This window comes from Chanos chanos, chromosome 2 (genome assembly GCF_902362185.1).
Source record: "Chanos chanos chromosome 2, fChaCha1.1, whole genome shotgun sequence".
NCBI classification, from domain to species: Eukaryota; Metazoa; Chordata; class Actinopteri; order Gonorynchiformes; family Chanidae; genus Chanos; species Chanos chanos.
The window spans coordinates 19,973,625-19,997,785 of record NC_044496.1 but is presented as its reverse complement, the minus strand read 5'-3'; the positions used below and the strand labels follow the sequence as shown (position 1 = coordinate 19,997,785).

Genomic DNA, 24,161 nt, shown 5'->3' with positions numbered 1-24,161 from the left:
GGCGGTGCTATGGCCCAGACTGCTGGTCCAGTGTGCCTCTATACCCTCAGCTCAGGCTACATAAAACAGCAGCAAGTAGCATCTCCATACACAGCCACACACACACGCCTGCCCTCACACACACACACACACACACACACACACACACGCACGCACACACGCGCACACGCACACACACACACACACACACAGACACACAGACACACACACATGCCTGAACCCATATAGGCTCACATTGTGCAGAAATAAAAACAAAAACAAACAAAAAAAAACACAGGGAAGGACATCCTAAATGAACAAAAAGATTGAATATCGACACAAATTAAAATGTGTGCCAGAGGTCACTCGCAGGACTTAACGCCATTATTAAGTCCGGGGTGAAATAATAATTTACAAGAAAGAAGAAAACAAAAACAAGAGAAAAGAGAGAGAAAAGGTACACATTGCTCTCTATCTTATTCTGTTGTTCTACCCTTACAGACTTGCACACTAAAATGTACCAGTATCAAGCGGAGCTCTTTATGCGTGGGGTGGAGCTGAGCCTACGTGGGGGTGGGGCAGCCCAGTGGAGTTCCACAGGGGGCTGGGCCACCTCCACACCCACACATGCAGGGAAGCATTCTGGGAGACAGCCAGGTCAGAGTCTCATTAGCCAGAGAAGCATTTCATTTACATTTATCGCGTTTATGTTAAACATAAAGAGGAATCCCAACATTTCAAGTGAGAGCAGCAAACTAGAGTCAAGAGAAGACTTTTGAAGACAGACGATAATTCTTGGGTTCACCCATAAGCAGGGCTCGCAAAACAAAATGATCGGAAGAGATTTCGTTTTTCGGTTTCACACAACAATTTGTTGTTTATGGAGTACCTGCCTGAAGAATACAATATGAAACTTAATGCATCTGGGTCAAAAATAAAGGTCATTAACAACAATAAACTTCTGTTATTTTAGCTTTTTTTTTCCATGTGTTAATGTGACTCAGAATATCTCTGGTATTTCTATACAATCTATTTGAAAAGATAATTATAGCATCAACAAATTCCATTATCTGGGAACTGAAATTGTTAATTGTTTGCCTGTTTTAGCACAACAGCTACAGGTGGACTGAGAACTGTCAGTAAATTTGATGCCGCACTTGTGCACACATGAACTGGATGAATTCAAATCCTTCATAAAACAATTTGTGAATGAGAATGTGGGGGGGGACATAGTACTGAGGATCAACACACAGAGAGAGGAGAGAGGCAAGGAGAGGTGAATCACTCCTGAACAGTCCACTCTACCCTATTCCATAAGTGCACCTATCTCTGTCACTCCATGTTTAATTGATTTGTCAGAAAAAAAGGATTGAATAGCTTTTGCACTTCCCTTATAAACGTTACAGTACAATAAACTATAGTGCACAAAAGGATTCTGAGCCACGCTATACCCCCAGGAGCCCAGAGAGGAGGGCGTCAGCCAAACAGCACTGGTGACGTTGATTCAACGTGGGCCCCGTGCCAGAGGAGGGTCCCTGGCGAGGCAACACTACGCTGCGACGGGCAGGCCAGCTAAAAAAAATTCGGGATGAACCGGCCTCCGCCTCAGTCCTGGCCAGGGTCTTTGGTAGGCCCCCCGTCAAGGTAGATTTTGAGGGCCTTCTCCTTGCGGGGTGAATAACTGACCCGGTGGCCTGTCTTCAGTAGCCGGCTGCTCTCCTTTTTCATCAGCTCACTGCGCTCCTCCTCAGACAGTTCCATGGGCTCCTCAGTGCTATCCCTGCAGAGAGAAATGGAAACTTTGGCTATCACCTCCTCAAAGCATGCCTGCAATCGAGGCCTCAGTTCTTAACTTTCTCAAAAAAACAGATCTAAGCTTTTCTTGGTGCTGTCTCAATGAATACCACCTAATGCACAGAGCCAAGGTTTCACAGCTAAACAATTATGATGAGTGTCTTACCTGTAAAAGACCACGGCACCATCATCACAGATATAGAGGGGCCAGACATTGAGTGTGGAGACTTTAGGGTTCCAATCCAAATCCTGATGGATCTCCAGAACAGATATGTCACAGGGAAATGTTCCTCGCCCCTGTGAAACCCACAAATTAAGTCATATAATGACCATCATTTATGACCTCAATTAAATTGATTAAAATCAAAATAGAATCACACAGTTCCAATTAAATAAAGGAGCATGAATAATAAAAAATATACCTTTGCAAACTCCAGGTTTTCAAGAGGAATACCACTCAGTTCACTGAGCTGAAAAAACAATGAGAAGTCAAGTATTAGTCAAGCATTACTAACTGCATATCAATAGCTTGTATTACTAACAGAGCGCCACACTGCATTCAAAAGTACTTGGCATTATTACACTCACCAATGAAGCAAAATTAAATTATTACAATCACTTAATTATACTACTCAATTACTCAGTTATACTTAGAAACAGTACAATCTATATATATATATATAAAAAAAAAAAAAAAGTCTGTGTGTAAACACACACACAAACAACCCCACTGTTTGTCTCCATACCTTTTCCTTAAGCTCCTCCACACTGCTGCTCTCCAGCACCACCTCCTGGAAAGGCTCCAGCTTCATCTGAGACGGCCTCCAGCGCCGCGTCAAGACTGCCAGCTGGGACATGGATTTCATTCTCTCTGGTTCTGCAGAAACAAGTTCAGAGAACATACCAGCATTGTAAGGACTGTCAAAAATTCAACATATTATTTACTTTTTTTTTTTCTTTCTTTTTTTTTTTAAGTCTTTATAACAAAGAACCAGTATGAGGGGATGAAAGAGATACTGCATGAATTTGAGAATGAATACATCCGTGTTATATGATAAAACAAAAAAAATTGTTGAGCGTCTGCCTAAAACGTAGATTTCACTTTACCCTCAAGAACCTCCAGGAAGACCTCCCAATTGCTGGAGATGTTAATGTCCTCTTCATAGACGTGGTAGTCCAAAAACACTGTCCCTGGGTTTTTCCAGGTCTTTTTCCTGAGACGAAACCTGCACACAGACAGAGACAGAGCCAGATACTTCATTTGTATTCAACAGGAGCAGTGACCAACCTTTAGCTGGCCGAGCTGTGAGTCATGAGGTTTAAAAGGTCAGTCACTGCTGTGACTCACTACACTCATCTTTGCAAAATAAAGAAATAAATCAATAAATAATGTTTAATGTCAGAGCAACATTTGTGGAAACGTAGCAGCAACAATCCTCTCCGATGTTTCTAACATAACAACTACCAGTCATGAAAGAGAAACATTCAGACTGTACGACAAGAAGATCTTAATTGGCATTAGGATGCTTATGTACATAAGGATACAGTCATACACATTATTATGCGTGAAACGCGTGCTCACCTGTCGATACTGAGGTCCAGTTTGCACTGGTCTCTCAGTAAGGGCAGTAACTCCTCCTTGGATTGCCTCACAGTCATGCCCTTGGCAAACACAGTGTCCACTAGGAACTTACAGGGCTAAGGGCAGAACGAGACATAAATGCATGGTTACCCACTTAAGGAATTTCAGAGCAGGCCTTGAGTACCAGTACAACTTCTTTTCCAAACAGAAAAAAAAGGATGGCTTACCTCAGGGTCATTTATTAACAGTTGGTAGACCTTCACCCGGTATTCCCCTTTCTTCAGTGCTCTTCCTAACCGAATAGTAATCTGTAACGGGCAGAGCACATTATCAGAGAAAGCGAAAATGGTTTGGTATGACAAAAACAGGACAAGAATGTTCTCGGCACAGCCAAAGTAAAGACTGACCTTGTTATCATCTGAGAAAGAGGAGAGCGTCTCATTCAGTCGCACGCTCTCGAACTCTTGGTTGTTGGCGTACACCCGGAAGACCTTAAACTGGGTGGAAGTGACCCCAACAAAGGGTTCCAGATTCTGCTTGAATGCTGCCAGTGTGATCCTCTTATCTACATGGACCAGTAAACCTGAAACACACCATCCCAGAAAACCTTTCAGTTATAAAACAGGTTTGATCTGCAAACAGGTGTAATTCTGCTGCTATAAATCACACACATTTGCATGAACTTACATGTTGCTGTTTTGAATCATACTTTCAGCCCTAATGCAAAAGCCCCTCGCTAAGGGGTGGCCTTAGTCAATCTTACATTACATTATTGCAATAACGTCCAAGTCTTTAAACCTTAATATCGAGTTCTCTTTTTGCTGTAAACTAATGAGAGAAACAGAACAAAAAACATTTTTGGAAAATCTAAGTCTGAGAAAGATATAGATAACTGGTGTTTTTCTACAGTTGAGACCATTTCAATTAAAAAAAAGGATAGGAGAAAAGTGTGTACATTTCTGGCTATCTCCAGAGCCATCCTCCGGTGAATAGGGCTCTGCTTTGAAGTACAGGTACTGGGCGTCGCCTTTACTCTTGCCGTTCTCATCGTATTCGCTGTCAGTGCCCGAATCCTCCTCTGCAGTGTCCCATGTCTCTTTTTTGCCCTCGTGGGCTTTGGAGCGGCGGCTACTGGTGATGCTGTGCGAGTCCAGGCCATTGGCTAGCGGCAGCGGCCCGCTGTCCGCATTACACAGTGTGTCGCTACTGTGGCTGGAACTCAGAATGTCGCTGTCCACTGAGCTGGTGCTGCGGTCGTTGTTCATGTCCGAATCAGAGCGCTCTTCCGAAGGGAACTGGTTCTCTGGGTCAGAGGCGCCCCCGCTGGCGCTGCCCCCGCTGGCCACCCGCGTGCGGTCGTCCAGCGGAGCGGGCTGGGGGGCCGAGTCGGGTTCCTGGGCAGGAGACTCAATGTGCTCAAAGTCACTGTGGTCTGAGCTTTTTTGACTGTCGCTGGTACTGCAGCCCTGCTGCTGCTGTAAGGACAGGTTTTTCAGCCTCTCTGTGCTCTCTTCCAGAATCGCCTCCACCGACTTCCTGCTGCCCTTTGCCCCTTCAAAAGAGTCCTCTGAGTCACCACTGGCCTTGGGACAACTAGTTCTATTGGCCAGGCGGCCTGGCGACTGCTCGGGCAGTGTGACAAACAGTCGGATTGTGTTCCCATGGCGATCCAAGAGCTTCCATAAGAGGGAGTCAGTAAATGTGACTTGGTGATCTGATGAATCAGAGCTTTCCACAAAAACCTGAGGAGGGGGGGGGAGTCAAGCATGGTTAATAAAACCTCTACAGAGATATTCATCAAATAAAATAAAACCCTAAAGTAGAGGTGACTGGTAAAAAGAGGGACCTTGTTGCTCCTGAAGAAACCCTCAGCTTTCAGTGTCTTATTGGGCACATAAAGTAACCGAAGGTCATTATAGCAGCGCTCCAGGACGACACGCATGGTTTCAGCAGAAAGTCCAGTGGCCTGTGAATGAACACATGTATATTCAAGCGAGTGCATATTAGACCTCCTTACTAACCTCACAAGCTCAATATTAGCACAACTGCGTTCAGTCTCAGTGATTTGGTGCTGTAATGCACTTGCAGTTTTGTACCTGTGCAATAAGTTGCTTGAACTCGGTGATGCTCTGATTTAGATAAGCCCGCACACTGACAGGAGGTGCAATGGTCTCACTCTTCAGATCCACCACATGCACCTTCACCATTACCTCTACAGAAAGAGAAACACACACACACACACACACACACACACACACACACACACATTTCAGGTTACAAACGTTTTGTCTAGATTTCACACCAAATCATAACTGAACAGGAGTCACAAAACGACAAATAAAAAATGTCTTAATATCCTAAGGCTTAAAGCATGATTATCATACCCTCTCTAAATAATTCAAACAAGAAAGGTCCACAAGTCTGCTAAGAGCCATGTGGGTGCAAAATACGTCATTGACTCAGCATTTCACGGTCAAATACAACACTGTTCAAACATGTTGGCTAGTGCCGCTTACTATTAATTATGGCTCTGAAAAAGGAAACAGTGGAAAGAGGACCATCTGCAGAACTATGAGGCTGGTTTTATATTATGACCATAGAATAGGTACCTCTGGCTTTTTACGGCTTTGAGGTTGATTTTATACTACGACTGTAGAGTAGGTACCTCTGGCTTTTTAAGGCTGTGAGGTTGGTTTTATACTATGACTGTGGAACATGTACCTCCAGGTTTGTAAGGTTGGAACACCTGATCAGGCCTGCGGGTCTCCAGCAGTAAGTCAAACATGTAGGAAGATTTCACTCCACCCAAGAGCAGGCCCATCGGCATGTCCTCCTCGCCTTCATAAGAGCGCTCTAAGTACTCGTGAAACTCATCGTACTTCACCAACCGACAGCAGTCCAACGGAACCACCCCCTCTAGATCCATCAGCTATGCACCAGGAGAGAGAAGAAAACACAAAACTTGTGAATATATTAAAAACCATTGTGATGTTATCTTTCGATTTACCCTTAGGCCTTGAGAGCCTATGGGTGATGAGAGCATGACTTGAGAGCAGGCAGATAAGCTTACATTAAAGCAATGTGCCCATAGTATATCATGGTTAGAGAGACCAACTTAAGTAGTCATTATGATCTGTCAGCATTCACAATGTGTACCTTGTATGCTATTTCTGTAGCTTCTCTAAGAGTTTTATCCTTGTGAACTTCAAGTTTATTCTCCATCATCATCATCTTCTTCACAGGGTGCATGCAGAAGAGCTTGATCTGGTTCAGAGACCAAAAAAGATTGTAAGAGACAGAGGTCAAGTACTACTTAACACAGTCAAAGAGGTATTACAAAAGTTCCATAGGTAGGTCACTGAACTACCTTGCATGTGTTACGCTCAATTTCTCTTTGTCTCTTCTCCTGTTCCTCGGACTCCTTTTCCCTCTGCACCAGTCTCTTAATGTGTTCTGGGAAGTCCTCCACCTCCATATACTCTGTCCAGATGCACAACACGGTCAGACTCAAAGTCAGACAAAAAGGTCAAGCACTGACTGAAAAGCAGGCAAGACGTGCCATAGAACACAGCGCCTCATGTTAAAAATCAACTCAGTACTGAAGAAAACTAAAGGAATTTGAAATAAAGGGAATTAAAAAGTCTTTTAAACATTCTACACTGACTCAATACTGGGACAAAAATCTTTAAAAAAAAAAAATATATATAAAACAGAAACTTTGTTCTTACTTGCATTCCTTGAAGGATCTTTTAGCCTGTATATGAGCATGTATGCATTTGTAGAGCTGTGAAAACATGAAAAAGGAGATATTAGTATTAGAGGTTGATATTAACAGAGGGGCATCACAGTCTAAACATTAGCTATTAAAAGTTGCTGTACATCACAAGAACACTCTACAGACCAAGAGCATATAAAGGAGGAAATAAGCAGAGCTCAGTTCATGTCTAAATAATAACCCTCATTGTCTCTGCGTGGAAAGACGTCATTTCACTGCGCTATGTGTAAAGTTCATCATGATTATAGCTCTGATGTTGTGCATGGCTGTGAATCAGCAAGTGGTGCTCCCATAAACACAGCCAGTGTTGAAATTCCAGAGAGAGCGATGAGGTCTCACCAACCTGGCAAAGGCACTGGAGTAATAGCCTCTGCTCCCTGAGGATCCACCATACGTCTTCCTAATGTCTTCTTGTGTGATCTGCAATTCGACATTTTACAGTACAAAATGAAGTGAGGAGAGTTCATTCCACTCTTACAAGTTAAGAGAAGAAAATATCACCTTGATAGTAGAACTTTGATGGCTCTCATTTTTATTAGGAGGCATTGCTTTAAGAAAAATGAAGAAAAATAACCAAAATATCCATCAAGGAAGACGGCTGACCTTGCTCACGTGCTGGTCGTTGAAGCTGTACCATTGGCCATCGCTGAAGGATTTGATGCAGGCATAGTAGTGTCCACCTGCAGCACTGCCCGAGTGCACCATGACCGAGAAGAGCTCAAAGGTAAGTGAGCTCTGCACAGGAGAGAGAGGGGAATCACTTAGTGCTACATCCACAGTTGCCAGCTAATGACCAACTGGTTGGCATATCTTTAAAGTGCACAGTGACTGCATTACCTGTCTTCAGGACCCTCTCTGTGATAACATTAACTTTGGCTTCAGGACTCTCTCTGTGACTACATTAACTATGGCTTCAGGACTCTCTCTGTGACTACATTATCTTTGGCTTCAGGACCCTCTCTGTGACTACATTACCTTTGGCTTCAGGACCCTCTCTGTGATAACATTAACTTTGGCTTCAGCACCCTCTCTGTGACTACGTTACCTTTGGCTTCAGCACCCTCTCTGTGACTACATTAACTATGGCTTCAGGACTCTCTCTGTGACTACATTATCTTTGGCTTCAGGACTCTCTCTGTGACTACGTTACCTTTGGCTTCAGGACTCTCTCTGTGACTACATTAACTATGGCTTCAGGACTCTCTCTGTGACTAGATTACCTTTGGCTTCAGGACTCTCTCTGTACTGCTGGTGTTGTCAAGACAAATGCCCTCATCCACACCGTCGTCTGTGGAAAAGTCATTGCTCATCTGATCACTGTGGCAACTCCCTTCATTCTCTGCCCCACTATCAGTGCAGCTTTCAGTCTGAGGAGATTTCTTCAGAGAAACAAAAAACAGTAAGGCCACGGTTACTGTTATATTACTGTGCTGTTGCAGTCAAGAATGATTAATGATGTCACTGAAGATGACACTTTATCATAAGGAGTTACAAAAAAGTACTGCAATGGTTCCGAAGGGCAGGTTGCCACACAGGTAACACAGTGGCTCTACTGGGGTTAAACAAAAGATGTTTTTTTTGTTTTGTTTTTTTATAAAAAGAAAAAGAAGCACAGCTGTCCTGAGACCAATCACCTCATCTTCCACGTCCATGAAGGGGCTCATATCAAGCTCCTCTGGGAAGGTCATGCGGTCGTTGAGCTTGATACGGTGCATAGTGGTGTAGTCAAAGTCAAAGCGCTTCAGCTGCAGGGTTAGCAGGTATGGAAAGTGCAGAAACCTCAGTCCCTACAGAAGAAAAAGAAAACAGGTGAAAGAGGAGACACACATGTGGCGATGATCTTCACAGGCCTTCTGTAACCTGGTTTCTGAAAGCTGGCTCACCTTGCGGGCATCACATTTCTTTTTGCAGCGCTCACAGAAGTACTGATTGGGCCCATCCAGAGTCTCAGGCTGGATAAAGGCCTGAAGTGCCTCCTCCTGTAGCACACAGTATTAGGCCGAACAGAGCAGCAGATTACACACAAATAACACATTTCAGATACAACGCCAAACTTAAAGTGCACTTAATCGTGTCTCTCTGTTACAAACTCTGAGATGTATGGGACGTAAGTGAAGAGGCGTGAAAGATTCATGCAGTGATAAACTGATAGTGTTATTAATAAATGTGGAGTAGAGGGGAAAGCGTGTGCTTTTTTTCAAAGGCATGCTACAGAGCCAAAGCTGATATAGAGGAGACATACCACGCTGCCAAATGCTTGGCTGGCTCCAAAGGGCCTAATGACCAGAGGAATGTCCAGGTAGGTGTCGATCCTCCAGCTCTCATAACCACACTCCAAACAGCGAACATAATCTTTCAGTTTGCCTTGGTACAGCTGGTTGATAAGATCGGCCTGAAGAAACATAATGACAACGTCAGTAAACACATGCTACAGTTCATGTTTTTCTAAAAACACAGACCGTTTAGGTATTCATAAACCTGTTTAAATAAAAAGACCGTCAAGTGTCACCCTATTCACAGGAATCCTCGTCAAATTCCTAAATCAGAGTGTTCCTTTTCTTTATAGTAAATAAGCAAATAAATCTTTTTAAACCAGCTCTCCAAGTACTATAGTGCTTAAACTCTAAACCAATTTTAAGAGCCAGAAAAGTGTCAAAACAATGGTATTTGTGAGCTGGGATGAGGGCGACTAAATTCCTGCTGGCATAATCAAGCCCTTCTTCATCCCTAACTAATCAGAGCTCACATGAGTAAAAAAGACCAGGCTGAGTGTGTGTTTACACAAACCACCCCCTATCAGAAATAGCTACACCCGGGACATTGTGGTCACTTTCTCCCCTGTTCCACACTGAGCTCTTTGTTCTGGCCTTGAGGAAGGGCTTCCATTGGCTCTGGATTAGTGTTGTGTGCTGAGGGGGTAAACGCTGTGTCAGACCTGTTCAGTCTGCTTCCACTTCTGCTCCAGAGCGTCAAACATGACCCTGCAAAGCTCCTGGACGTCATGCTGCTGCCAGGCTGAAAAACAAAACCCAAATACACGTGTAGACACGCAGGACCCAGACAAAGACAACACACAAATACCAGTGAGAGCTCAACAGTACAATACTGCAAAACAGAAAAGCACAAATCTGTGGTGGTCTGACACACTGTGAGTGCAGGTCACTTACCTTCGCTGCTGTCCCAGCCAAAACTACGGGTCACGTCCGTAGTCTCGATGGCACGCTTTTTACTGGTCTGCAGAAGTACAAAAAGCCTTTGGAGCTGGTATGGGATACTGGTGACCGGGTCCTCCTCTGACTCCTCAAATTCCCAACTGAAAGGGAAAATTCCAGAAAAATGATTATGCTTCAGACCTGTGCTGTGTCTACACTACTTTGTCCAATAACATTAATGCCAGGTGTACAGTACTCACTTATACAGGGCATTTCTGAACTCTGGAGTCATAAAGAGTGTCTGTAGTAAGCTGTTCAGGTAGCAGGTCATAGCTTGATTGACCAAACCCACATATCCTTCAGAAAAGAGAAAAACATTGAGTAACTTTAATTGTCAGACAGCAGACTAATGGTTTAGTCAGTCTACTCCTTTTAAAAGGCGTCTGGAGAGGGAACTTACCCGTCTCTGACTTGTTGAGTATGGAGGAGTAGGAGTAGCTGGGGCTGCTGTAGTCGCTGCTGCAACCCACGGTCCCGTCCCGAGGCAGCGGTCCAATGAAGCGGTCCTGGGAGCTGTCATCCAGACCACTACTGTCTGCAGTACCAGACTCATCCTGGACACGGACACACACACACCAAAACAGGTCAATTCAAACTCCAAAGAGAGCAACGCGTGTTTCTAACTTCCTCACCTTGGTTTTAATTTGATGATTTGGCTCTAACTATTTCTTATCAATGATCAGTTCACCTGTTGCATATGCATCATTGCACACAGCAATACAGTTACTGAATTCTTTTCTTACAAAAACTCCACTCCTCGACTGGCCTATACATGCACACAGGCAGATGGACAAAGGACTCAGCTCACTACTCTCTGTTAGAAACAGCTGTTCAGCTGCCAGGGATCTTAATATGGAGTCCAAAGCCTTCATTTGTTTGGGTGTACATCGCTGTAGATCATTTCTCAGAGCTTTTTGTTCATTGCACTCACAGAAGCTATCTGAGGCTGCTCCCCATCCTTGTCTATGAGTTGTAAGAAGTTCTTTTTGCCTGGCTCAAAACCAGAGTCCACAAGTGACACGTCACTGCCCTGGTCCAGAGGGGCCTATAGGAGACACAGCAGGAGGAGTGACATGAGACGAAAAAATAAATAAATAATACAGGGAAAAAAGGATAAAAACAAGTAAGTCAATGCAAGATTAAAATGAAAGTTGCACCTTTCTCACATTTGGTCCTGCCTCCTCTGAGAATGAATGAGAACAGTATCAACAAGACTAAACTGAATATAGGAATATAGAAAAGCCTGCCCTAGTAAGAGAGAGGGCTTTGGGGTTTTTTTTCTTTCTCTCTTTTTTTTTTTAACCCATGGGACCATCAAAAAAAACTGGGGAGATTTATTGTCAACACTGCCTCTTCTGTTAATAGCACTGTAAATCATGTAAATCTAATTCTGTTTGCTTGAAAAATAATTTAAGGAACCATCAAATGCTGAATTAACGCTTATAATGAGCCCATACGTCAAAAAGGGTGAACTTCCCATTCAGCAAGCACAATGTCAATACTTTGACTGAACTGTATGCATTTCAGCACTTCCCTTTTTTCTTGCTCACATAATAGGGTTCTTTTTGCATTGTTATTAACAGGGTTTCCCTTGTTCCATTCACAGTACTCTAGCAAGCAAAATGAAAAATTAATTCAGCTACAAGGTCATTTACAAGTTGGGCTTTGACAGAAAAGAAAAACTGATTTGTATCAGCATCAAATGTGTCTTGCTTGCTAGATTTCACATATTCCAGTGTTCCACTTCCCATTGGCCAAAGCACCAGTGGAAACATTGCTTAATCCACTGACCTACTCAGTGAGCTAACTCCAGCTCTAGCACCTGTGCTCTGGGTCAGCTGCAGGATTAGCACACAGCCAGGTGTAAGGAGACTGACAAGCAACCAGCACCAGAGTTGTTAACCTGAACAATGCCTCTTCACTGTGTTCTCGACCTCGATGCCGCAACTGGCATTATATCACAAACATGATTTCAGGATAGGAGGTAAAAAGCAGAGCTCATTTTATACAAATACAGTCACATGTTGCACATGTGATATGGACTTTTTCTCTTCTTGCAGTCAAGCGTCTTACCATGTCGGGCGTGTTGCTCCATGCTAGGTCAAAGGTGCCGTTCACGTAGCCTGCCTTGTGGGCAACATCCTCAAAGAGCTTGGAGAGGGAGGTGGAGGCTGGGAGGTTGAGTGTCAGTCTCTCCGTAACTGTCTTGGCATTGGTGGTGTCCTGGACTATGCACAGCACTCTGGGCTCTTCAGCAGCACTCTCTATCTGCAGGCCAGAGAACACAATAGACTTTTAGTCAACTTCAGTTCAAGGGTGGGCAGGTCTAAGGAACATGTCACCTTATGGGGAGTTAACAGGCACCACTCTGAGAGCACTGACACAGTGCAGTGAGTACAGTCTCTTCACAACCATAAAGAAATTCAGCAGGCTCAAACTTCAACGTAACAAACAGACAAAACGTTCAACACTCAAAAGGAAAGTGGCTCAGCTGTGCACTGCAGTTTTTATATGACCCTCTGTAAATTCTGTTAGACTTTGAAAACACATAAAGACTGAGAGAAGTATGCTCAACATCACACAGCTTTGCCTCCTCGATATAAAAACTGAAACAGAATCAAAAACCCGCAACACTTAGAAAAACCTCCACTCCACAGTTTAAGCAGTCAATATTAAAATATACGTTAGTTTAAGTTAATCAGCGTGCCTGGTAAAGTGCATATCATCATACCACAAGCACATGCAATATCTGCTGAACAAGGCTGATTGTATAAATGTGTAAAAGATAAGGACAGTGAACAGCTTGTGCATTGCTTAATTGTCAGTAGTGTGACTGGAGGCGCTGTGCAAATTGCAGGCTCTGTTTACAAACCAGGGCCATTTTCTTTCCACGCGATTGCTGTGCTCCCCCTCCATAACCCATCTCCTCATGTTACCAAGAGCCAAACGCTAAAGGGTTCCAAGAATGATGTGGGGGGAGCTACACAATCCTTATGAGTATGTATTATGAAACTTTTGTGCTCCACACATTCAGGCATTCACAGCAGACTTCAACGCACTGGATCTGTATATTTTTGGACCAGCACTTAGCATACTTCTCAATGCAACCAGATGAATGAATTAATTTCATAAATTTCATCTGTTCTCGGTGAATTCAGCATGACTGGTGTGTTAGCATGAGGCCATTTAGGCGCTGTGTTGCCAATACAAGTATATTATGAACACACACACACACACACACAAGCATACACAGCACTCTTCTTGCAATAACAACCTGGGAAAACCTTTTCTTCATCTCCTCGAATATACTTTGCCTGCAACTCCAAAAAATACCCTGGTGGCAAAAATAAAAACAACAAAAATAGTGAAATGATGAGCTCCAAAAAAGGAGCTGGGCATGCTTGAGAAAGCTGACTCGCTTCCAGTGACTATGTTCCAAGTGTGGCCTGGGGACATGGAAGACCTAAAGACAAGGCCAGACTGTAAATCTTGGAAAATACACCAGAATGTCGCTCTAAAACGCCAATAGATGTCAACAGCGTGGGTGTATTATCAGATTAAGGGGTATTTTTATCACGGATAATATCGCTAGGCACCGCCACAAAGTCACCTAGATGTGTATCTTTACTTTGCAACAAGCAAATGGGACTGGAGTATTCCACGCCCGCTCTCAGAACATCACATTATATTTGAAAAAGATTCCATCAGTTACAACTGGTTCCTGTCTTCCAGTTTTTAGCACAAAATCATTGTGTTAACTATACCACTGTATTAAAATTTTAGAGTTCCTTATATAAATTAAAACATAATGTTATGTGTCTGTAAAATGAAACTGGACATCTGCAAGATACCTAGTCAAATAATGCACAGCTTTTCACAAAGCATTCACAGATTTCTTTAAACAAAGAACCCAACACAACATGCATTAAGTCCTACATTATGTAAATGCATTATATAGTGTAGCCAGTAGTGCCTATTATAAAATGTTAAGCATGAAAATGTAAAAGAAAATAACAGTTAACATCAGAATCATTCTAATTACTGGAATTTTAGCAACTAATCACTACGGTATTTTCAGCATGTATGGCACAGTAACAAACCAGATCAGAGCCGCTTCCATTGTTCTTCTGTTGGAATTCCATGCATAGTTTGCTGAGTCACAATTAAACAAGTACAGAGAAAGATACACAAGAACACAAACTTCATGATCACTTCCTTGTTTCATTCAGGCTCTAGCCTGCGGTGTTATAGCTTGCTAACTCAGACTAAGAGAACAAAGCCAACTTGGCCTGAAAGAGGAAATGTGAATCCAATATTCTCCTGTTTTTCTTTACTAATCATGGCCAACATGTCAATTTACAGATGAGCAAAATATACCAGGTCTACATAAAAACACATGCAGATAGGCAGCTGTACAATAGCAAAGGGCTTGAAGGGCTTCTGAGGACTCAGACTAATCTCTAATGTAAAGAGCCCCCACCCAGGTGACTCACCCTTCAGCACACGTCCTATGAACAGTTTCACTGCAGCTAGCAGGTGGCCCTTTAAAACAACAAGCTCCCTTCTGTGAGCAAAAAAAACCAAAACAAAACAAAACACACCAGCTACAACATAATATACCTTGAAACTGTTTGATATGTCTATAAAGTTGGGCTGTTTTTTTTTTTTTTATATAATCTAATAGCGAGAGTGTAGGTGGGTCTAAACAACATTTCATAATCGGATCATTGATTAGACCAGGCCTGAGTATTTAATATTCATCTACGAGAGATTTAAGGTAATGAGAGTGGACTTGTAGAGCAAGCCCTGCAAGCAGTAAGAGCACCGTGGAAGGCAGCATGTTGAGCTCATCAGACTTGAGCTGGACGCTGAGGAGAAGAGAACTCCAGTGAACTGATATAATGGGTTCAGTAGCATCATTAAAAGCACACAAAAAAAGCAGAAATCATGGCCATACACCGACCGAGCAGACTTGATTAATAAGAGTCCGTCTGGAGGAGATTAAAAATTCAAGTCAATGGAATAAAAATCTGCTGTTTTATCTTGAGACCATTATGGCAACTCTGTCCGAGCGCTACGCAGAGTCAGCTGGACCTGAACGATACAAAAGGACAGTCTCTCTATTTCAACAGCTGAATCAGACCTTTCCTCACTACCCCTGCATCCAGGCAAACACACTCTTCAGAAAGAAACAACCCTTAGAGTGCCATCAAAAAACACAATAGCTGAACTCATGTGGAAATTCTGGGCTAAACAATTGTTTGTAATGTTAATCCCGGAATTTACATTTTTAAGACAAGAGGCAACCAGAAAATGTCTCATCCTTTGTTATTGACTACAATCTGATACTGGTGTCTCTGGCTACAACCATTTGAACAATTCTTTGACAACACTGGGAAAGACTCATTTGACATACTGATGAAAAACAAGACACCCAGAGAGACCCTGCAGTCTTTTTACACAGTCATGTGTTCCAAAATTCATCATGACTGCATAGGTTGAAAAAGTGTGATGTTATGATCAGGCTACAAGAAACAAAATTACCATGAGTGATTTTATCCAAGCTCATACTCTCAACCAAGACTTAACCCCTGAGTCATTAAAGTCATCAGTCCAGTAGCTAAATAAATAAATAAATAAATAAATAAATAAATAAATAAATAAATATAAATAGATATAAATAAATAAATAAATAATCATTTTACCCATCATCCAAAACCTCACTTTCTCCAAAACCTCACTTTCTTCACATCACTATATACTTTATAGCTGCAAATACACAGCTGAGAAAAAGTGCATCAGCCCCATTCGCTTATGTTTTGGAAACCAAGCAAGAGTACAATACAATTTGGGCTGATGTGAATAAAATCAAAAGCATTAATACAATGACACTTAAAATGTCTCACTGACACGACCAGTTACTGACACAACTGTGTCAAACAAGTGAAAGAATGATAATAAATGGGTCCCTCCTTTGGTGTTGTCTTTGTATTTGTCTGCTTGCATGTCTCACTACAGATCTTGATTGACAAGGTAAGGAGACAAAGCATGAGGAAGATTCTGTATTACACCAAGACAGATACAGTCTCAAGCTTAAGTAAGGAATGGTAGTACACTTCCCCTGACCAAGCTGGTGGCTTGAGGAAAAAAGTAAAACTTTTCACAACTTTCAAGCCCAGGAAAGAATCAACAAGATACTGCCCCTGTAGTGTTAAAGAACCCTGTAATCGACTTAAAACACAGCTTCACTGCAAATAAATTAAGTCAGCAGAAAAGGTTACTGGTAATAAAAGCACATGCTACTTCACCTCTGAAATATTTTCTCTAAAACAGTGCACTTGTGCTGTTTACACATCAAGGTATGAGAGTGCACTTTTGATGATAGTGAAATTAAACAAACTAAATGCAGTTTAAAGCTTCCTTCTCAAAAGAAATTACCAGAGACTGAAAAAAAAGTGACAAATACGTAATACATTGTACTGCATTGTGTGTAACATTCCCAAAGGTCACACCAAGTACTGTATATGAACCACTAATAATTCTCATAGTATGTAGTACATGTCACAGTTCACTCTGAACTCTAAGGCAAATATGGTCAATGAACTGGGGGAAGGGGGACGACACACACTAAATTACGCTTTTGTTTTGCAAAGTCAGTAACTGGACTGATGATAGGAACCTTAGGCCTACACGTCCGACGTTTTAATCAAAGAGCATTTAAAAGTTTGATAATAAACTAAACTTAGACGATCATTTCTTTAAGTTGCTGTTTGCAAGTACAAGCGCTTGTGTTGGTTTGTCAATAAAACCGAACTACAATTAGGTAAATTTCAGGCCCAATTGGCGCGTCATAAATTCATGAAACCTAATCATACCAAATTATGAACTCTCATATGCATGGCTGAAGTATGAACATGGCTAAATTGAGAGCAGAATTGTGCATTTCACATTATCTTTGAGACGACGTAAGTGGTCAAATATGACTGGTATTAAAGAGTTAAACTGTGCATTTTTACCACCGCAAAGCTACGATATAAAAGGGGGACGCTAAAATGACAGCAACTGAAAAACTTAATCCTTGGCATAAGCAACAAGCAAAACGTCCTATATCCAAGAGCTAGGGTAGCATTACTTTTCCAATCTAACGTTAACATCGATGGTAATATAAATGCAATTCGCATAAAATAGACGGATGGTAGAGAACCAACATAACAAATGCATCGATACGTTTTACTGTCGTATCTACTGACCAGCTGTATAGTCTATTCAGGCAGATAGTTTACAAAAATCCCCTGCTCAAAACAGTGTAGTAAATTGTCAGCCTGCAAATGATTTATTTCGGTATGTTTAAAATTGTTAATCAGCGGTAGCCATCCTACACTTAGTTACAATAAACTGCATTTGCATAGCTAGTTTGCGTCTCCGACATAAGTTAGCTGTCCGAACTTCAAACTTGCTACCACGAACCTTGTCGCCATACTGCGACGATAAGGCCGTGATTCCTGTAAAATAACACTGATGAAGTTAACTGTGCTAGCTAGCTGCGGAGCTAATGTTTAATGTTACACCACAACAGCTGATTTGTATCTGGTTTCAAATACATTTGTCATGTAGAGTGTAGACAGTGCAGGCCACTGTTCAATCAGTCTCAGTGAACTGGATAATCAGTAAGCCACACGCACTGCTGCTTCAAAAACTAGATGAGCTCATATTTGTTATTTAATACAGCAATAGCTAGCCAGCTCACTGTTTGACAAGGCAAAAAAAAACAGCTTAGCTTTATCGACAATGCTAACCTAGCATGGAGAACTTGCTGATAGCAACATCAGGACAGCTTCTGGACACTATCAAACCATAACCTAAGTATATATTCATAGCGTAATTTTACTAAACTGGTGGCGAAAACATCAAGAGAGTTGTCAGCTCTCTATGACTAAGTTATCAATCAAAACAAAGCTAGCAAATAGCCATCTAAGTTAGGATAACTATCCTGTCGGTGAGACATCCTTGAACTGAGAGGGCTAATGCTAGCTAGCTAAATGCTATTGTGTTTGGTTAGAGTTATACCGCGTTGGAGACATAACTAACCTCACAAAATTCTGTGTCATATCGATTAGTTCTACCCACACAGTTGTTCTGTTTCAGTTGCCTTAATTTTAGAGACCACTGTGGCGTTATGTCGTGAGCTAAGGCCTGTCGTGGCCAAACACGGAGTGTCTTTCTGCGATAATCTCTCACCTCTCTGGGTACGAGCTGCTTTTCTTCGCTGGGCACCATTTCCATTTGAGCGACAGTTATGCGGACATCTACCCAAGCTCGGATGTCAACAGTAACTCTTTACACAGACGTGAACGAACATAATTAGTATGTTCTCCAGTCAGTGTACTTATTAAAACCCAAATGATCGAGGAAAAAACTTGCTATTAAAGTGATCGCAGGTACTTTCTTTCTGTTACACTACATGCAAAAACAGCAATCAATGGGGGCAAAAATGGCCGTCACTCAGTTTCGCGAGATTTCAGACGACTTTGCACGTCACTTCCCAAACATCTTGTATCTGCACAATACTGTTTTTTAACCTGCCGTCCTAGAGGAAGCTTGTGAAATCAGAAGTGCAGCCGTTCCTATAATGTTGATTTTATGAGTAATTTCAACATCAATAACTGAGTGGAACTTTCATCAGTTTTCACAGTGGATAATCACGTCTTTCAGCACTGGATGATTTTCAGGAAAGGCTGAAGTATAGTGGTCCTCAATTCCCATGGGCTTCCACGGGGAGTTAAAAGCAAAGAGTTTAAAAGTATAATTAGTTATACTCTGGGAAAAGTTATCGTGAAACTGAGTGCAGTGTTCTGCAGTGTCCTTTATTACTAGGTTTACATTACAGCAGAAACAAAGTTGAGATAGTGCTGCAGATCTGCAGTGGGCTATCACTGCGTTAGTTAATACTGTAGTGACACAATTTATTCGTACGTTTCACAGATGTTGTCTGGGTTTACAAGCGACATATTTATTACTCATTTCAAAAGGTGCGTTTTAATGCTCAGGAAACTGTCCGCAGTTATTACCGTTACAGTTATTATTCGGCAGTGGATCAAATACACAGTTGCAAGAGGAGCACGAGACTTAAGAGGAGTTGAGTAGTTCACATCTTTCCTTGGTGTAGGCTTTGATGATGAGCATATATGATCAGGTTGTCAATAACAATCTGGCCTCCGTGTTTACTGCATGTTAAGGAATGATGTATTCACAGATGTAGTTTTTCGGACTTAGGCAGACCTCATCATGCCACTTTCCCTGTGCTGCGAGGGACAAAATCACACAGCTTTCTCTCTTGCCTCCTGTAGGCTGTTTCTTGGAGCGATCCCAGTTGAAGAAAGTTACAGGTATACTGTTGACATCCACATACTGACCCTCTTTGACTATGTCTGTCACACCTATCCAGAATTCCTTGGATCCCTGGGAGCTGCGTCTGGCATAGTCCCTTAATTCATTGTTCTCTTTTATGTCTCGTGGTGTAGCCAAGGTGCCACCTTGAGCAATGCAGTCTTCATTTGCCTCGTGGTAGTGCTTAGGCTCCTCAATGGCCAAGTAACATTTCCTGTGAGCTTTAATGCCACGAAGACAAACTGGAAAAAGACAGATATGTGAGTTTACACAGGTACAAACTGACTAAAATTCTCATTTACTAATTTAGAAGGCATATGTCAAGTCTAATACTTGTTTCACATATTGTGTTCTGATTAGAAGCTTCAACCGTATTCACTTGAATGAAATGTTTGAATTCCTCTCCAAACATTTGTCTATTCCTAAGACAAGCATTAGGTGCCTCCTGAGTCTTCCATCAAATTTCCACAGCAATATATGAGGCCATTCATTGAGAGACAGAAGCACACTGTATGTGTATGTAAACGAAGCAGTGAAATGTTCTTTTGCTCCCTCAGTAAGTGAGAACAACCTGTTCCTCAACCTGGTCTCTTTGATAGTCTCATTTTACTGTTCCAGAGGTTATGTGAACAGTTTTTGGCTCGAGTGTCTGTGTCAGATCCAGGAAAAGTCTAAATTAAGAAATCAGGCTCAGAGGCTGTCTTAACAGCATTGGCTTTAGGCAGTAATACACAACATAAAACTGTATTTTTTCTTATAGGACTGTTACTGCCCTCTACTGGTCAAATAGCACTGGCTGAATGAAAGTGATTGAGAAGGAATGAGCAGAAGTTTGATCCCCTTTCATTAGTGAATGTTTCTTCGAGAAAGTTCAAGATATCATTGAGAAATCATGATGGAAATATTGACTGAAATGATCATTTTTTGTGGTAATTAATAAATACATGCCAATGACATTCTCACTGGTTGTTTTATTCCGTTTCAGCCAATTAATTTTACCTGTTTGTAACGCCTGCATCTCTTTCAAGGAGTTAACCTCTTGCCACAGCTTGTCAATTTGTGCCTTCATATCATCATCATCTCCTGCTGTAGCTCAATCAGAGTGTAATCAAGACAGAGAAAAACGAGTAAGTCAGCATGAAAGCACTCTAGACAATACAGAAAGCCTCCAAAGTAAGTCCAAACTCTCTTTCTCTCTGACACACACACACACACACACATGCATACACATACATTCATCTATCATCTCAAAGGTGTTAATGATTCTCTGATTTCAGGACAGATAAACACCTTTTGACATATACACACTGTTTCACATACACTCCACACTCCACACTCCACTACAGCTTCTGTATGTGAAAACCTTTTCCTCTCCTCGGTTGTGGTTACTTTTACCTTTCTGTCGAGCTGGAACTGCCTTCCGGGAGCGGGATGGACGACTGCCACCCTGTTGTAGCAGGATGGAGCAGAGGATGAAGAAGAGCAACAGTCTGGAATAAGCCATGGCCACAGCTGAAGGATCTTAACAAGCCCAGGAGCACACTATATATCACTGAGAAAAACCCTCTGAATGTGTGTGGACACCTAACCAAACACAAGCTAAGCTTTTTCCTCCTATGCAGGCTGCCTTCTATTGGCTGACACTGCAGAGTTGGTACGTGTCTTAAAATGTCAGGAGGATTGGAATACTAAATGTGCAGTAACAACAATCATTCCTCTGTTTCCATTCATTCATAAATATTTACCTGGGCATGAGAGGAACTCATTTAGTAGTTTTCCCATTCATTACACAAACAGGCCATAAATTCATTGACTGCAGCACTGTTACATTGCGGGCAGTTCTGTACATAACTATATTAGACACTTTTCCCTCATTTTTTGCTATTTCCAGTGTGATGCATCAAAGTTTATATGTGAAGTTTAGATATCAAGACCACAAAGAGTAAGCATCCCTCCATGTGAAATCAAACACGTATTGTGCTCAGGACTTGCAGTGCGATGTAGAGTACATGTAATGAAGTTTTAAAAAAATTAGAAGTCAAAAGGCAGTACAGAAGGGCTACACCCCAAGTAAAAAAACATTACTACAATGTAGCTACTTTTTGTGTTACTATATTTTGGATGTCATTGTGATAAATTTTGCTTGAGAAACATGTTTGCAGCAGCAGGTTTGGTATATATTGCAACTTACTGGTGCACTTCAGGGCTCCTGTTCAGAGAGACCTATTTTTAGGGAGCAATGACATCAAATACATAGAGGAGGAGAGGAAAATCATATAGAAAAAAAAACCTTGCAGAGCAGAGGGATTAGGGGATGCCTCTCTGTGCTTACATCTTAAGCATTGATGATCTTCAAACATTAATGATTTTCTCTGTCATCCTCTGTAGACATGAGACAAGCTTTTGTCTTAGCATCTCTAAACAAAGAGACATGTGATGTTTGACAGCCTTTGTCTAATGAAAAAAAATTCAAATAAAATGTTGCATTGGATTCTTAAAAGTGTAACTTCTCTTAATCCAATGTGAATGAACAGAAATGACAAGAAACAAAGCCAAAATATAGTTGTGGATGATCTATATCAGAGAAAGGCACTTTTATCTTAGAAAAAGATCCCTGTAGAGAAGCAAACAGTGTGACATTGTTATGTCATATCCAAAGTGTGGGTCAAATTTTATGACAACATTTTTGTAAAATATTGTTATCTATGAGACATGATATCTTATAACTGGATTGATGATTAAATAATCAGTCAAAACAACACGGAGTTGATATCTAATTATCACAATATTTGCATTAATATACATTTTCACAAGGAAAGGAGTTTAATATACATTTTTCACCATGTAAAGGAGTTTAGCTAGAACACGTAAAAGAGCCATTTTGAAAGAGAAAGGCTACATGTATGACTTTTCTTGTTTAAAACTAGAACGGCTGTGAGTGCAGGGTCTAGCATATTCCTTATCTCAAACCAATTGTCGCTACCTGATAAGAAAAAATAAGAAACACCACCGATTGTCGTTTCTATGGATTGAAAGGGCAAAACATGCCTGCTGTTTGCTAATGAAGTCTGTGCCATTTCATAGCATGGCTTTGATGCAAATTTGGAGGGAGGGAGAGAAAGAAAGAGTATACATTTCACACAAAATGTTCTTTCAGGTCTATTTTCAGTACAGAATGCACGTTAGATATTTAACCTGAATGGTCAGATAAGTGGTAAAATGTTTGATGTAGTTATAATGTAAGCCAAAACAAATAGTATAGAGACTACAGATGGCCAGTAATGCTCTGCTTATAATTTTATTCATGTAAACGAAACACTAACATCAACAAATACAGTGAAACAACACCTTTTTTTTTTTATCTCTCTGCTTCACCCACTGAGCAAGCTTGTAGTATTTTTTAAAATCATTTTTAAGGCAAGTTGACAACCTTCCTCACACTGCAGGTTAGCATACACACACAGCGAAAACAAACAGAAAAGAGAGTAAGGTCACGTTCAAGTACAGATGGTATCATTTTATATACCAAAAGGAATAGATGTGAGACAGAATTGGGAACGGGATTTAAGTCTGTCATATGCTGAAGAAGAAGGCCTACTGTTGGTTGTGCAGGATAGAAGGATAATTGCAAATGTTTAGCAGTGAAAGCGTTTACACCCCTCCCAAATTCTGTGAAAGAGGTTCAGGACTCCCCACTATAGCCCCACAAATACACAATATACACAGGCACCATTGGAGAAACACAAAACAACGGACCAACATGCAACAAAATCTAATGATCACCTAATGCAATAAAATTTAATGAGTTCCACAAATGAACACATCATACCTACTCTCTCATCTTAGGGTTAACATATTCTCAGTTATGTCTAGATTTTTTAACTACTTTTCTATATATCATTTACTCATAAAACACATAAAATGATTTTTTAAAAAATGACTCCAGGATATGCAGGTGCTCACCGTGTCACAGAACCTTACTTAAGCATTGATGGAATCTCATTAGCAAAGGGCGGCAATGAGAAAAAAATCCAATTTCAGTAACCCACTGTTACTGCAGATATGGAAAGCACAAAGGCACTGGGAGGTTTTCTCAGTACAGAGAGTGGAATCGTTAGGAATACAATGAGTGCGAAAAGATCACAACTGTAAGCCTCTGAATGAGTGTTTAACCAATTTGTTATCAATGCTAACAGGCAATCGGTCAGTCAATGTGAATAGTGCATCCATACAGACTGAAATCTAAAATAAGACCACACTTCTTTATGGACTAATACACAAGATCTGTCCTTAACTCCACCGATAAATGAACAGGAAACACAAAAATACTTTGACTCTTTAAATGTAACAATAAACTCCATAACAATGTTTTGGTCAGCATCACTATAACATTTCAATTCTGCAGTTAGACTGATACTTCCATTAGACAATT

At 41.3% G+C, this 24,161-nt stretch overlaps 2 protein-coding genes across 9 annotated transcripts; both read right to left on the bottom strand.

The window, feature by feature from the left end:
- Positions 1 to 175: 175 nt before the first annotated feature.
- On the bottom strand, positions 176 to 18,781 carry usp47 (ubiquitin specific peptidase 47). Of its 8 annotated transcripts, none has more exons than XM_030794368.1 (29): positions 18,581 to 18,781; positions 13,617 to 13,676; positions 12,416 to 12,610; positions 11,270 to 11,387; positions 10,743 to 10,877; positions 10,543 to 10,639; positions 10,298 to 10,443; positions 10,066 to 10,145; positions 9,373 to 9,522; positions 9,014 to 9,109; positions 8,765 to 8,917; positions 8,351 to 8,509; positions 7,734 to 7,865; positions 7,474 to 7,550; positions 7,084 to 7,139; positions 6,723 to 6,835; positions 6,512 to 6,619; positions 6,077 to 6,284; positions 5,452 to 5,567; positions 5,202 to 5,321; positions 4,311 to 5,097; positions 3,763 to 3,938; positions 3,583 to 3,663; positions 3,356 to 3,471; positions 2,881 to 2,999; positions 2,520 to 2,650; positions 2,196 to 2,243; positions 1,940 to 2,070; positions 176 to 1,759 (listed from the first exon to the last, which is right to left on the bottom strand). In XM_030794368.1, the coding sequence occupies exons 1-29, from the start codon at positions 18,623 to 18,625 to the stop codon at positions 1,585 to 1,587; spliced, it is 4,128 nt and encodes a 1,375-aa protein (XP_030650228.1). In that variant the 5' UTR covers positions 18,626 to 18,781; the 3' UTR covers positions 176 to 1,584. The 8 variants fall into 8 exon arrangements, with proteins under 8 accessions (XP_030650228.1, XP_030650226.1, XP_030650229.1 ...); XM_030794366.1 differs by having other exon boundaries at positions 10,743 to 10,896; positions 11,274 to 11,387; XM_030794369.1 differs by lacking the exon at positions 13,617 to 13,676.
- A 792-nt stretch (positions 18,782 to 19,573) lies between these two features.
- Positions 19,574 to 21,233, bottom strand: clec3a (C-type lectin domain family 3, member A). Its single transcript, XM_030766796.1, has 3 exons — positions 21,119 to 21,233; positions 20,729 to 20,812; positions 19,574 to 19,971 (listed from the first exon to the last, which is right to left on the bottom strand). The coding sequence occupies exons 1-3, from the start codon at positions 21,231 to 21,233 to the stop codon at positions 19,574 to 19,576; spliced, it is 597 nt and encodes a 198-aa protein (XP_030622656.1).
- Positions 21,234 to 24,161: the final 2,928 nt, after the last annotated feature.